The 14709-nt window shown below is 48.5% G+C and overlaps 1 protein-coding gene across 1 annotated transcript; it reads right to left on the bottom strand.

Moving 5' to 3' along the window:
• Positions 1-583: 583 nt before the first annotated feature.
• On the bottom strand, positions 584-10372 carry Pigt (phosphatidylinositol glycan anchor biosynthesis class T). Its single transcript, XM_015478893.2, has 12 exons — positions 10140-10372; positions 9785-9962; positions 7475-7602; positions 7076-7176; positions 6824-6910; positions 6193-6280; positions 5987-6084; positions 5731-5896; positions 4560-4760; positions 2409-2574; positions 2213-2296; positions 584-1442 (listed from the first exon to the last, which is right to left on the bottom strand). Exons 1-12 carry the CDS (start codon positions 10324-10326, stop codon positions 1190-1192), a joined length of 1737 nt encoding a protein of 578 aa, XP_015334379.1. The 5' UTR covers positions 10327-10372; the 3' UTR covers positions 584-1189.
• Positions 10373-14709: the final 4337 nt, after the last annotated feature.

Here is a 14709-nt window from a genome sequence, read left to right as displayed (position 1 = left end):
GTGGTCGGGGTGGAGGGGAACCCCAAGCTTCCTGACAGGATGACGCCCACATGTCAGAGGGAGATGGAAGGCAGAGCGGGGGAGGCCACTGCCCAGGGACGTGTTTTACAGGGATTTGGTTGCATAAGGAGGGGGCAGGGCGGGCTTCACACCCCGTGGGTGGTCTAAGGACCACCCACAGCACAAGCTCCTGAGGAGCCTGCTAAATATTCCAAGCCTGGGCCACATTACTTTGCAAGCACCCCAGTGATTCTGAGGCACACCAAGGTGAGAGCGCCACTCCTGCCTCTACCCTCTGCCCTGGTGACAGGACTGGTTCTTAAGACCCCTCCACCCCTCCATCCCACCCCCAACCAAGGACAGAATGACTCAGTCAGGGATTATGCTTATAGAAATACTAACAGCCAAGCCGGGGGAGTTCTGGGAATCACATCAGAGAGACAGGCAAGAAGCAGGAGCAGATGAGGAGACAGCGGCATTCTGGTGACAGTGGGGTGGGGGAGGTAGGAGGTCCTGTTGGGTCACCCAGCATACAAGCCCTAGTCCCTAACTCATCCAGGGCCTTAAGGAGAGGAGTCAAAGAACGAGAAGAGTAGCCATCTTTATTCCACAGTCAGTAAATCCCACCACCACAGTGATACAAACTCTCCAGCAGACTCTACTACCCAAGCCAGTACCGCACCAACAGAACTGTGTGTGCGCGCGCAGTACTGGGGACTGAGCCCAGGGGCATGCTACCACTGAGCCAATTCCCAGTCCTTATTATTTTGTACTGTGAAACAGGGTCTTGCTAAATTGCACAGATGGCCTCAAATGTGCAATTCTGCCTCAGTCTCCCAAGTCACTGGGATCACAGGTACATGCCACCACGCCTGGTTCCCTAACCAAACTTTCTGCAATGACAGAAACACTGTTCTGTACCGTCCAATGGAGTGGCACTAACCCTTTTGGCTACTGAGCACTTGAAGTGTGGCTACCACAGCTGAGTAAACACATTTTTAGTTTAATTTAAATTTCAATGCCACATTTGGCTCACGGCTATTATACTGGACGGCCCAGCTCTAGACCCTGGCCTGGTCTGGGGCAGTTTGGTTCAGAAGCCAACTCTGAGGAGAGCAAGTGACGGAAGAACCCTGGGGTCACCACCCATCCCAGAGACAAACGGCAGCTGCAGTTGCTGAGGGACGTCTCAGAGTGGGGGGACCCCGCGAGCACGGCGGATGAGGTTGGCCAGGCGCTTAGCCAGGCCGCCAGTGCGGGGCTCCTCGATGTGGAAGGTTCTGGTGAGGAGGTTGTAGAAGGAGCCGTAGCACACGGCCACCACAGTGCACGTGAGGCAGATCACGTTGTAGGGCATGCTGAAGTCAGGCGTCGGCAGGCTCACCAGCAGCGGCTCGGTGTAGAGGCGTATGAAGTAGTTGGAGCCATCGGAGACTGGGAACCTGGGCAGGGCAGGAGTGCTGAAGCAGGACGGGGTGCTTCCCCCCAAGGTCATTCGCAGCCTTGGTGGCCAGTGCACCAAGGTTCTCTCAGCCTTGAAATCTTTTTTTTTTTAATACCAGGGATTGAACTCAGCAGTGCTTAACCCCTGAACCACATCCCCAGCCCCTTTTTAAAAAATCTTTTATTTTGAGACAGGGTCTCGCTAAATTGCTGAGCCTCAAAATCTTTCAACAGAAGGCACCTTACAGGACAGCCAACACCTAAGCCTCATCAAAGGAGAGCCGCCAGGTGCTGCCCGGGAGGAAAGGGCCTGGGCCTGCCGGTGCGCGGCTGCCTCTCTGAGCCCAGCCTCAGCCTAAATGATGCTCCTTAAAGAAGTTCCTAAATAACCCCACGGGCTGCTCTCCAAACACCCTCCATCTATCCCTTCCAGAACAGTCTCCGCTCTGACTGTGGCACAGGGAGGAGAGGAACAAGGCTGATTTCTTCGCTGTTGTTTCCCTGATGTGCTCTGAAACAGTTGGGAGGTGCTGCATTAGACAGCCACTCGAGAGTCAGGGAGGAAATGAGGGCTGAAGCACTGCCACTGTCACCTACTTTCTCTTCTAGAAGCACTTCAGGATCATTTTATAAAGTCTTTACAAGAACCAGGGACTGCTGGAATTTTCACTAGCATTGGGTGGAACCTACATGTTACTTTGGAAGAGGAACCTGCGCAATGCCCAGCAGGCAGCTGAGGGCAGTGCATCAGAAGGGCCTGGTCACTTACAGGGTGTTGAAGAGGGGGCTCCCTTCCCAATCCACTGGTTTGGCTGCCACCATGCTGGGCACCAGGGCGCTGAGGACAGATGGGCTGCAGAGAAGCAGAGACATGGCTCATGTTCCTCACTGGTTCCCTGACAAAGGGGTAAGTGGCATAGGGCAGATCAGGAAGGTGGGGGACAGCCTGTGGGGATGGATCTCACCTGACATAGAAGCCGTGGTTGGGGTCTGGGGTGTACTCAGTCCACTTGAGCAGTGCCCGCTCAAACTGGATGGAGACCTTGGTGACTGAGTTGGCTGGGAGCTGGATCAGCATCTCTAGGAGGTGGGGCTGCAGCCGGTCCTGGGCAGGCTCATAGTGGATGTAACCTGAGACAGACAAAGGTCCACCATCCCTCACTCCTGGGTCAGACTCCTACCCACACCTATTCCTACCATTTGCCTGAGGGCCACAATCTGGATGCCTAAGAGGTGGGCTTTGGATCACGGAAGCCAGGCAGGTAGGGAAAGAAGCAAGGTCTCAGAGAGGGAGAGCACATTCCCAGGAAGCAGTCCTGGATGGGTCAGGAATGCTGCAGGCTGCTACCCACTCTCCACATCCCTAAAACTGGGGTGCAGACACCTAATGCTGATGCAAGGAAATTCACAGGACCACCTGGGGATTCTTGTCAAAAATATGGGACAAAAATCTAATCAAGTTTCTAAATCTAATCACCAATGCACAAGAAATGTAGGGGATGGAGGGACACGTTGAACACCAGCACAAGGACAAATCCAGAATGTAGAACATTCTGTACCACAAATGACCTCATTCCTCCAACAAACACACTGCACTGGGGGGGTGGAGAGAGCCAAGCAAACTGCTCGAGATTAGAGAGACTTAAGTGTGCCACACCAAACACAAGACGGGAATAAGAAGGGAAATCGGGAAGGAGAGGAGGAGGGGAACTCTGCACTTTCTGCTCGATTTTTCTCTAAACCTAAAACTCTCAAGTTTATTTTTTAAAAAATGAGACATTTAAGAGACCCATTAAGCAAATGTGATGCAAGAACCTTGTTTAGATCCCAATTCAAATGAACAATTATACAAGGTTATGTTTAAGACCAGAGGGGGGGCTGGGGATGTGGCTCAAGCGGTAGCACGCTCGCCTGGCATGCGTGCGGCCTGGGTTCGATCCTCAGCACCACATACAAAGATGTTGTGTCCGCCGAAAACTAAAAAAAATAAATAAATAAAATAAAAAAAAAAAAAAAAAAAAAAACCGGAGGGGAAAGCAGGAGTGTTAATGATACGGTTATGGTTTTTGAAAGTCCTTTTTCTGAATACTTAAAGATGAGTTGACACGACATCTAAGATTTATTTAACAAGTGTCAGCAAAAAAATAACCAAACCAACTTATTACAAAAAAAAAAAAGAGGGCTGGGTTATGGCTCAGTGTCAGAGTGAGGCACTAGATTCGATCCTTAGTACCACATAAAAACAAATAAACAAAATAAAGATATTTTTTTTTAAAAAGATTAAAAAGAGGAGAAAGATGAATATAAATGCCAGGCAGCTGGGGACCACTGAAGCTGGGTGATGGGTGGAGGGGAGTTTGTCACACTAGCAGTACGTGTTTGAAGTTCTCCAAAGTAAAAGGCAAAACCCCAAACAAAATATCTGGGGAGGATGTTTGAAATTGATATTGTGAAGATGGCACAAATAATGATGCTGAAAATAAGCAAAAAGAGGTTTAAAATTATGGGAAGCAACAGAACTATTTAAAGATTTTTAGTTTTTCATTGGGACACGATACAGCCTGTTCCTAAATCAATCTCCCCCAACATGAAGGAAAAACAAGGGCATTGAATGAGCCTGTGCTGGACACTTGACAGAAAGCACTCAGCACATATCAACATCTCCTCAGAAAGTAAAAACTAAATTTTAAATCTGCACCTCTTTACCCTCCTAAGAGGTGAAAGCCATCTCCCTGAGCTCTGCCATCTTCTTAGCTTCCAAGACCTATTTCTCTTGCCAACTCTTTCTTGTCTTAATGAGGCTGTGAGTCATCGTGGAACACAAGGATGTGCCCAAGGCTCCAGGAAGAGAAAGTCAGTGAAAAAGATCAGGAAGCTGCTGCCCTCAGACTGTGCTATCAAGAATCACCAGTGCTGCGTGTTTTCATTATATTGCTTTATAAGCAACTTCCAAATACGACACACTGAGGCTTTCTGCTCCATTTTCCAAATGATTCCTAACTCTTCATGCCTGTGCAGGCCTTCAGAGGTATTTCAGGAACTACCCTGAAAAATGAGAGTCTTGGGGTCCTGGAGAGAAATGAGCTGGGGGGTCTGGCTGGGACTCAGCTCCTCACTTGGTTTGTTCTCCTTGCCCTTGGAGGTGATGGTGAGGGTGTGCACATACAGCCGTAGGTACCAGGGCACAGTGTCCAGCAGCAGCACCGGGAAGGCCCGGTAGGGGTGGTTGTTGTAGAGCAGCGTGCTCAGCTCCCCCTTCTGCAGCCCATAGCCGCTCACGTAGCGCTGGGCGTGGAGGAAGGGCACTGGTGGGGCTTCTGCAGAGAAAAGAAGCACCTGTTAGCTCCTAAAGACAAGGTCAGGGCTAAGCCAGGGAGCAGATGGGGAAAAGTTCTGCCATTAGAACTAGAAAACCTGGGCTCTGGAATCACCCCTCTTGCCTGGGCCCCCAAGAGATGACAACTGGATTACTATTACCTACAAAGTGCTTATGTGCCCAACATTGTGCCCCCTTCCAACCCAAACCAGGTGTGCTCAGGACATCCTTCCGGTTCCCTGGGTAATACTGCACAGGGTCCGAAGGAACTGATGCCTCCCTTGTCCCACACATATTGTTTCTTGAATGCAGCGTCCTCTTTTTTACCATTCTATATCTAGGCACATGGCACAAATTCAAAAATACCTATGAATACATGAATGAACTCCACATTTCACATTAAGTATCACATCCAATCCACCAGGTACTACTGTCCCTGTTTTGCAGTTGAATACAGGGTTAGGAACTGCCCAAAGTCACACAGCTTGGAAGAGCTGCAGTCAGAACAGGAACACATGACCCCAGAGATCTGGTCTTAATGGGATTCTTTTTTTGTTTGGGGTTCTAGGGATTGAACCCACAGGCCCTGGAGCACTGAGCCACATCCCAGTCCTTTTTATTTTTGAGACAGGGTCTCACTAAGTTGCTGAAGCTAGTCTCAAACTAGCAATCCTGTCTCAGCCTCTTGGATTGCTGGGATTATAGGACGGTGCCACAATGCCCAGCAACCCTATGACTTCTAAAAATGATTATAAAGTCATTAATTGTACAGATTGAGAGGCTCTGCTGCAGCACTTCCAACACGTATGTCATGCTTTGATCATGTCTACCTCCCACCTCTTGTCCTCCCTTCTTTGCCCCCTGCCTGCCCTAAGATCTTCTAGCAAAGACAGGACAGTGAGTGTTTCCCTAGGAGAAAGAATCCCTCTAGCCTTTGGGGGCCCTGGTGGCCTGCCCACGTGCCCACTCACCATTCTCCGGGGGTCTCTTCCACTTGAGCTGAAGGTTGAGGTTGCGGGAGTTATTGATCATGGTTGTGTCAAGCAAGTCATAGACAGCATAGGTCTTCCGGGTGCCAAGGATAACGTCTTGGTATGTGGTGGTGGGGGGTGGGTTCACCTCCAGTGTCTCATTGTCCTGGGAATACAAAAGCCACAAAGGGCTGAGAAGCAAGCAGAGGGGCAGGCTGGCCCTGGGGAGAAGGGGTGTAGCTGGAGACCTCGATACCTGGTTGTAGCTAGTGACATCCACATAGACTCGGCTCTCTGAAGCCAGGGGGCAGGGCTCTGTGAGGGTTCGGGAGAACATCCGGAAGAGGGACCAGTCTGAGGATCAGAAAGCAGGGCTGAGCAGGGCCTAGTAAGGGTGGCCACACAGATAAGGCAGGGTAGGGATGGGTGGGCAGGTGGAGACAAGTTGCCAGGGCAGCTTACCTTTTTTCCCCTGCCCTGTGATGAAGGCGTCAAATACAACCGTAAGGGTCTGCCTCAGCTCCCAGGAGATGCTGGTACAGCGCGCATTCTACCACAGGGGCCAGATGGCAGCAGTGAGGGGCCTCACTCTCATCCAACCACACAGCCTCAAGGACTCTGAATCGGACACAACCCTCATCTGTGCATGCATATTCACATCTATCGATCTGCTCCCATTCACTACTGAGCACTTGACCCTGAGCCAGACCCTGACAGCTTTCTGTGCATCACTTTGATGAACTGTCACAGCAGCCCAGGAGCTGATTCTCCTACCATTCTCACATACAGAGAAGAGAACGAGGCTCAGGGAAACAGAATGACTCACTCAAGGTCATGCCAGCTGGCAAGGCACGGGGCCAGCAGTTGTACTCACACAGCTCTGTTCCTAACCACAATGCTCCATGATAAAGATTTACTGAGTACTCGCCTGGCAACCACGCAGTTTCCTTGGTGCATGGACAATGCCCCACATAATTATCATATCTGCCACTTACTTCTCATTCAGCCAGAGCCAGACAATGGGCTACATCTGTACCTACACCTTCTCTCAGAGCCCCCATATGGTGGTCACCCTCTTCCTCCACTGACTTACTCTGCAGACAGGGCGGATGTGCACTGCCTGGGAGTGGTAGCTGGTGTGGAACAAGCGGTCAGCCTTCAGCAGCACAGAGAGGCCTGCCTAGACAAGGCAAGAAGAGACGAAAGGTCAGAGACCTACATGGAGCACCTGGCATGGGGCACCAGTTCTCTTAAATGCCCCCTGGCTACCAGGCTACAAACGGGCACTGCCAATTCTGTCCCCTCTCTGGGGCTCCCACCCACACTAAGACCACTCTGGCCTCACCTTGGAACTACAGGGCAAGAGCTTCTTCCATGGGGTGAGGTTCTCAGTGCAGACCACCTCCCGCGGCAGCACAGCATATCGCAGAAAGTAGTGGTCAGTATCTGAGGGAAATAGATACTGTCAGGGAGGCCTGGGGCCCTGCCCCTCAGGACCCACTCCAGAGACTGGGGAGACCACCCCTGCTCTCTACACCCCTCTCTAGCACCACCATCCAAACAGTCTCACTGATCCCTGGGGCAGCGGGAAGCAACATAGGGACAGAGAGAGCAGAGTTTCCAGAGGCCTGCACATTGGAGGGATTTTAGATCAAGCCCAGGCTGAGGAGGGAAGAAACTGAGGAGAAAGGAGGAGAAGGTTGGGCAGAGGTTCCAGGAAGGAGGACTGCAGGGACTATCTCACCATTGGCCAGCCCCAGGGGTTTGAAGGAGGCTGTGGGGGTGACTGTGTTGGTGGAGTCGATGAAGTTGAGAGAGGCGCAGAAGATTCCTGAGAGGACATTACTGAGCTCCTTCCAGGACTTATCCACACTGGATGGAGACACAAACCCAATCACTGTCACAGGGCTGCCTTGGCTCTCTTACCCAGAGCCTGCAGCAAGCCACCAAACCCTTGGTAAAAGGAGGCTGGATTCTCAATCATTAGACAGGCCAGAGGATAGAGTCAGAGCAACATCCCTGCCCGGCTCAGCCACTTCTTGGCCTCACCGTGCTCAGCCTCTTCGTCCTCTCTCCTCTGGACAGCCCTCATCACCATGGATCTCTGCTCAGGTGGATTCCTGCCTAGGACTGCCCTCCTCACTCTTCTCTGCCCATCTTTCAGGCTCGGCGTCCTGGCCCCTCATGCAGGAAGCCTTTCCGGCCTTCCTTAAGCATAGCCTCCTCTGTGCTGCTGTAGTTCTGAGCATCCAAGGTCCACTCTGGGAGACGGCCTGGTTATCAGTAGCATCTTGTCCTAAGTACCTTTTCCCCTCAACGAGGCAGTGTGCAATTTGACAAGAACTAGTGTGGGTCATCTTTGCACTTTCCACAGTACCATGCAGAGTGTTCTATTACTTCAGAGCAGACATCAGCTCACTGAGCCTCCCCGAGTGTGCTCAGTCAGGCAAAGCAAGAGTCTGCCCTGTGGATACTAGGGGCAGGAAGGTAAGTCCTGGTCCTCTCCTCAGGTGGGAAGGCTTATATCCAAAAATCTCCGTGAACAAGGGGAAAACACCTATTCCTATTAAATGGGGTATCTTTTCTTATAGAAATATTAAGGGATTTATTCTCTAGATAAATAATGAAAAGCATAACATTCAATAAGCACTAGAATTCTGAACTTCAGCTTAATAGCATAGGCAAGTATCACCGAGGGTAGACAGTGACAACAGAGCAGTAAAGGCACGGGAGCCAGAGTCAAGGCAAGAGCAGAAACTTTGGCCAATTGTGTGTGGGGTGGGGAGTGGGGGCTATCACTGCTTGCTCCTTGTCTAAGATTGCTTTGGTGCTGTAGTGGAGTTTTGCTGTTTTGTGGTGCTGGGCCATGTGCATTTGAGGCAAGCATTCTACCAACTGAAGTTTTTGATAATCCTTTGTTCAGTACTTTTCCATTACTCCAATCCTTGAAGCCTGAAAGTTTTATCCAAACTCTCCTTAACCATGCTTTATTGAAAGTGCACAACACTGACCCAAATAGCATTATTAAAAAATTTAAATTACTTTTTGATATTTAAATATGTCAGTTTTCACATTAAATTCTGGTATCTCTTGCTTAATGAGTCTGACCACACTAAGCCTCTATTGCTACATGGCAACAAATCATAGGTGATGGCTGTCCTTTTCAGATTGTCACACAAGCTCTTAGGTCTGCCACACTCATTTTATAATTCTCATTCCTATGCTTCTACCAATTTTTTGCAGGGGAGTACCAAGGAAAATTCAAAGTGTTCCTGTCTGCAAGCTCCCAAGGGTGCTTAACTACTGAGCCACATCCCCAGCCCTTGTTTGTTTGTTTGGGTGTTTTGTTTTGTTTTCAGAACAAAGGGTCTCACTAAGTTGCTTAGGGCCTCTCAAAGTTGCTGAGGCTGAATCTGAACTTCCAATCCTCCTGCCTCAGCCTTCAGTGACACTGAGATTACAGGCATGTGCCACAGTGCCTGGCTCTATCAATGTTTTTATACCTTTACCAATTTACTTATCTGTGTGGCCCATGCATACCATGCAATCTCTGCAACCAAAAAAGGCTGTACTCTTAACAGAACTGCCACAGCAGTCATTGGATGTGCCTGTGCCCCCCCCCCCAACCCCACCAAACAGCAATTCCTCTAACACAGAGATCTAGCATCCTGAAGGTCAATTCTAGCCCACAAACATGTTTTTTTTGGCCTTATTATTTTGATGGTACTTGAATATGAATATGAAAATATGAACACCTTTTAAAAAGGTAATCAGTTCGCCAGGTTTCTACAGACTTACATTCAAAAAGCACCATTTATTGCCTCTGTAAGGATACATATGTGCTACCTCAAGTCTGAAAGAATTAGGGGAAGTAAGTTTATTCAGCAAAGTAAAGCAGGCCACTCAAAGATAATCCCATTTGTTACTTCCAAAGCCAGCTCCAGTCCCATGAGTCGCAGTCCACTGGAATTCTTACGCCCAAGCAGTGGCAGAATGAAACATCTTTCCCTGCCACATTCCATGGTATGCAATAGGACGGAAAGTAGACACTCACTCAGTGACAGTGTCTTGGAACCAGACCCAGAGCTCTGCACCTGATGGGGCCTGCAGGTACGGTGGCCCCCAGTAGCGGGTTCTCCAAAAGCCTTGCGTGAATGACAGATGCAGCTCCCGCAGAGAATACTTGGAGATCAGCTGCCCCAAGGCTTTGGGGAAGAGCCGGTAATGAGACACTGGGGGAGAGAAAGCAGGTGAGTGGTGAGCCCCTCGCCTAATCGAGAGCCTTACCTGTGTGGCCCACGCATAGGGCCCACACCCAGGGTCCAGAACTCCACCGAGGGATGAGCCCCGCCTTCCCAACAGAGCAGGCGCCACAGAAACCTTTCTCCGGCCAGACCTCACCCTCTCACCTCCTTCCCGCTGCAGCTCCGAATCCCAGCGTGTGCGGAACTGGAACGTGGCGGCTACATCCCCGGAGGGCAGCGGGGTGATGACGAGCTCCTCCCGCAGGCTGTCGCGTGGGGGCTCTGCATGGCCCCAACCGCCAGGCCCCAGGAGCAGCAGCACAAGCAAACCCAGCGGCACGGCGGCCGCCATGCCCGGGGCCGCTTCCGCCTCCCAGCGGCGCCCGCTCCCACGAAAGGCCGGCGACCAATAAGAAGAGCGTGTGAGAAGTGACTTCCGGTTCAGTCCCGGAAGCTGGGGTACGGTTGCCACAGCTACCGCCCCGAGAGCCAAAGTGATTTCCTCCTGGGCCGAGGGGTGTCCGCGACCTAGAGGACGCGGGAGGGGATGGGCAGGTGAGGGGGCTAGGGGCTGGCTTGAGGACCCGTCCACTTCGAGGTGTTTCCACCCACCAGAAAGTGCTTAATAATACGGAGCGCGGCCTTGCCGCTTGATAGTTAAGGAAACAGTGAAAAAGGTCCATTATTTTTGCAAGGTCACGCAGCTGGGGTTGGGCTGCCCTCGGCTTCAGATTGTCTGGATTTGCTTGATCCAAACCTACCTCCTCAGAGGACAGTTTTGCTGCAGAATCCCCAAATAACTAACTGGTTATTTGGTATGAAAAATTTCTAACTGACAGCAAAATTGAAAGAATGAGCACCTGTTTCCCCCTCACCTAGACGACACTATTAACATTTTACCATTCTTGTACTTGATCACATAACTTTCTAGAATCCATTAATCCATCTGGTTTTAATGCGTTTCAAAATAACCAGACATTAGTATATTTCTATCTAAATAGTTCAGAATGCATATCATTAATGAGTTCAGTATTCACATTTTTCTTTCTCCAGCTCTCTCACCACCCCGAAACACACACACATACACGAATGGGGGTTGAAGTCAGAGCCTCCAGCTAGCAGGAAGCACTAGACCACTGAGCTATATCCCCAGCCAGCCATGTACATTTTTCTTTTGATGTAAAGCTCACCTACAGGGCCAGTGGCGGTGGGTGGCAGTGGGTAGCAGGGGTGGATGGTGTGTATGTGTCTGGGTTTGAGGGAATCATGTCTGCAATCCCAGTGACATTGGAGGCAGGAGGATGGCAAATTGGGAGCCAGCCTCAGCAATTTGGCCAGGCCCTGGAAACCCTGTCTCAAATAAATAAATAAATAAATATGGGGATGTAGATGTTTCCTCATCTGCAAAATAGAGAGACCTACTTTCAGAGTCATTGCTAGGGTTAGAAATTATGTACTTGCAGGATCTGGAATGTAATAAGTGCTCCTGGGTTCAATCCCTAGAGCCCAAACAAAACAAAAAAGCTCACATACAGTGAGATGTGCATGTCTGAAGTGCACATTGAGTTTTTTTGTTTGTTTTGGTGGTGCTAGGGATTGAACCCAGGGCCCTGTGCGTGCAAGGCAAGCACTCTACCAACTGAGTATATACTCCCAGCCCCCACATTGAGTTTTGACCAATATATGTACCTGTGTAATCCTAACTCCTATCCAAATAATTTTTCCCCAAACCCCAGAAAGTTGGCTAATTCCTATTCCCACACAATCCCTACTCTACAATCCAGAGGTAAACAATGTTGTGATTTTCTCCCCATAGTAATATATTCTAGAACTGAATATAAATGAAATTATCACATATATTTTGGGGGTAAAGCTTTTTTTTTTTTTTTGAGAGAATTTTAATATTTATTTTTTAGTTTTCGGCGGACACAACATCTTTGTTTGTATGTGGTGCTGAGGATCGAACCCAGGCCGCACGCACGCCAGGCAAGCGCGCTACTGCTTGAGCCACATCCCCAGCCCGGTGAAGCTTTTTTTATGGGGCAAATATTTTTGAGACTCATCCATGTTCTTGTATCAGCAGATTTTACTGTTAATTGCTGTGCAGTATTACCTTGTATGAATAAGCCATAATTTATCTATTCTGTTGATAGGCATCTGAGTTCTTTGAAGTTTGGGGATATTAGGAACCAGGCTATTATGTATACAAGCTGCTTTGTAGATGTGTTTATCACATCACTTCGGCAAATATTTACGAGTGGAAGTGTGGGTCAAAGAGGAGGAGTATGAGCAGGGCACACCTGTAATCCCAGCAGTTTGGGAGGCTGAGGCAGAAGGATTGTGAGTTCAAAGCCAGCCTCAGCAACTTAGCAAGGCCCTAAGCAACTCAGCGAGACCCTGTCTCCAAGTAAAATACAAAATAGGGCTGGGGATGTGGCTCAGTGGTTAAATGCCCCTGGATTCAATCTCTGGTACCATTAAAAAAAAAAAAAAAGGAGTATGTTTAATTTTATAAGAAACTGTTGGGTTTGGCTTGGTGGCACATGCCTGAAATCCTAGCTACTTAGGATGCTGGACAGGAAGATTGCAAATTCAAGGTTAGCCTGGGCAACTTTGTGAGACCCTGTCTCAAAATAAAATATGAAAAGGGCTATCAGGCACAATGGCCCACACCATGTAATCTCAGTAGCTCAGGAGGCCAAGGCAGGAGATCACGAGTTCAAAACCAGCCTCTGGAATTTAGAGAGGCCATAAGCAACTCAGTGAGACCCTGTCTCTAAATAAAATATAAAAAAGGGATGGGGATGCGGGTCAGTGGGGAAAAAAATGAAGGGGGGAGAAAATAAAAGGGGTAAAAAAAGAAACTCAGATCTTTCTCCAAAATGTATCCTTTTATTCTCCCACCAACAATAATGTGAGAGTTCTGGTTGTTCCACATCCTGGTCAACATTTCATGTTTTTAATTTTGGGGATCTTTTAATTTCATCTACTTGGATATACATGTAGAGTTATCTCATTGTGGTTTTAATTTGCATTTCCCTGGTAACAAGGATGCTGGGCATCTATACATGTGCTTATTACCATTCAGATAGCGTCTGTTGTGAAAGAGTCTGTTAAAAATCTTTTGTGCCCAATCCATTTTTCTTCTTTCTTTTTTTTTTTAACTGGCCTGCCTTCTGGTGTTTGTGTCTGTGAGGGGCACTGGACATTGATCACAGGGGCACTGCCACAGAGCCACATTTCCAGACTTCTTTTATATTTTGGGACAGGGTCTCACTAAGTAGCAGAGTCTGGCCTCAAACTTGTGATCCTCCTGCCTCAGCATCCTGAGTGACTGGGATTACAGCCCACCATGCCTGGCTTTGTTTTCCTTTTTATTGTTGAGTTGTAGGAGTTCCAATGTTAAATTCTGAAGAGGAATTTAATACCATTCCTCTTTGGAATTTAATATGCCCTATGGGGAATATATTCATGAAGGAGTTTTTAAATGGTCTTTAGGTAAACAGCCATATTTTCTATCAAGATCCAAATTTGGTATCTGGCAAGTCTGCCAAAATATATCCCAACCAATGAGGAAGGACATGTCAAAAAGATGTCCTTATCTCATGTCCTCATTTCTGCCTGCATTTACTGTTCCTGGAATAGTAGGAAGGCCAAATCCCTACCAGCCTTTAATCCATATAAGCAAAAGCAACCCCAGTGTTACTTCCTCATCTGCAAAATGGAGAAACATACTTTCAGAGTCACTGTTAGGATTAGAAATTATGTACATGTAGGATCTGGAATGTAATATGTGACTAATAATACCATTTTCTTATCAGGTAGGTATTATCTCCATTTTGATTGCAGTAAGTGGTGGAACCAGAGTCTACATTACCAACTTCAAAATAACTTTTTTTTTTTTTTTTAAAGGCAGCTGCCAACATTGATATTTTGTATTTCTGTGCTCTACTGTTTCTCTTTGAAATGAACTGTCCCCATCATTCATAACCCAGCCACCTCCAATGAAGACTCCGCCCACTAGTGGGCTACAGTTCCTGGGGTATTTCTGCTCTAGCACTCATCACCTTATATTTCCATAGTCTGTGGCCGTATCTGTTCCTAGAAGAGCTCTTGGTCACCTTAGTATTTTGGTTGCCTGTGCAAGTGACTAGCACCCAGCAATGTACTCAACACTGAATGAGCAAAGGAGCAAGACAACATCCCCACAGTCCTGTCTTGTCCCCACATTGCCATGCTGTTTTGAGAGTCAAGTTCTCCTGAGGATTGCTGCAGTGAGCTTTCAAGGAAATCTTCTAAGCTGTAGTCCCTCGAATTTCCTCCAAAATATAGAGTTCTATGACGATGACTTGTCTTCTTCCCTCCTCTCCAGAGTCTGTCAGGATGTCCACCCAGTCATAAGTCTAAGCAACAGAAAGAAGCCACACTGTGGCTTGGAGACTGAAAGCTAGGCTCCTTGAATTGGAATTGGCTCCAAATCATCCCATCTCCAAGGGCACTTTGTGGCCTCAATAAAACAGTCAGCTGGAGATGATGCCTCTGAAGGCCAGCCAACTGGCTGTGGTTTGGCAGGAGGAGAGGTCATTGTCTCAACCAGGAGAGGTCATTGTCTCAACCAGGAAGTGGTCCTGTGGTCTCAGTTGACCCTAGACTTTTTCCAGACAGAGCCTGGGCTCATAGTAGTAAATGAAGGCTTCCCATAGACTCACAAACAATTCCGCTCCTCAAGAGGCCT

This window comes from Marmota marmota, unplaced genomic scaffold, assembly GCF_001458135.2.
Source record: "Marmota marmota marmota unplaced genomic scaffold, marMar, whole genome shotgun sequence".
NCBI lineage: Eukaryota > Metazoa > Chordata > Mammalia > Rodentia > Sciuridae > Marmota > Marmota marmota.
Note: the sequence above shows the minus strand (reverse complement) of the source record. Positions and strands in the feature narration are given on the sequence as shown.

Excerpts from the sequence above, each read along its gene's own strand:
- Pigt (XM_015478893.2), bottom strand. The coding sequence starts at position 10,326 with ATGGCGGCCGCCGTGCCGCTGGGTTTGCTTGTGCTGCTGCTCCTGGGG. Across the intron at positions 6,911-7,075 it reads TCTTGCCCTGTAGTTCCAAG|GCAGGCCTCTCTGTGCTGCT; the intron begins GTGAGGCCAGAG and ends TGCCTTGTCTAG. Across the intron at positions 6,281-6,823 it reads ACATCCGCCCTGTCTGCAGA|AATGCGCGCTGTACCAGCAT; the intron begins GTAAGTCAGTGG and ends CCCCTGTGGTAG.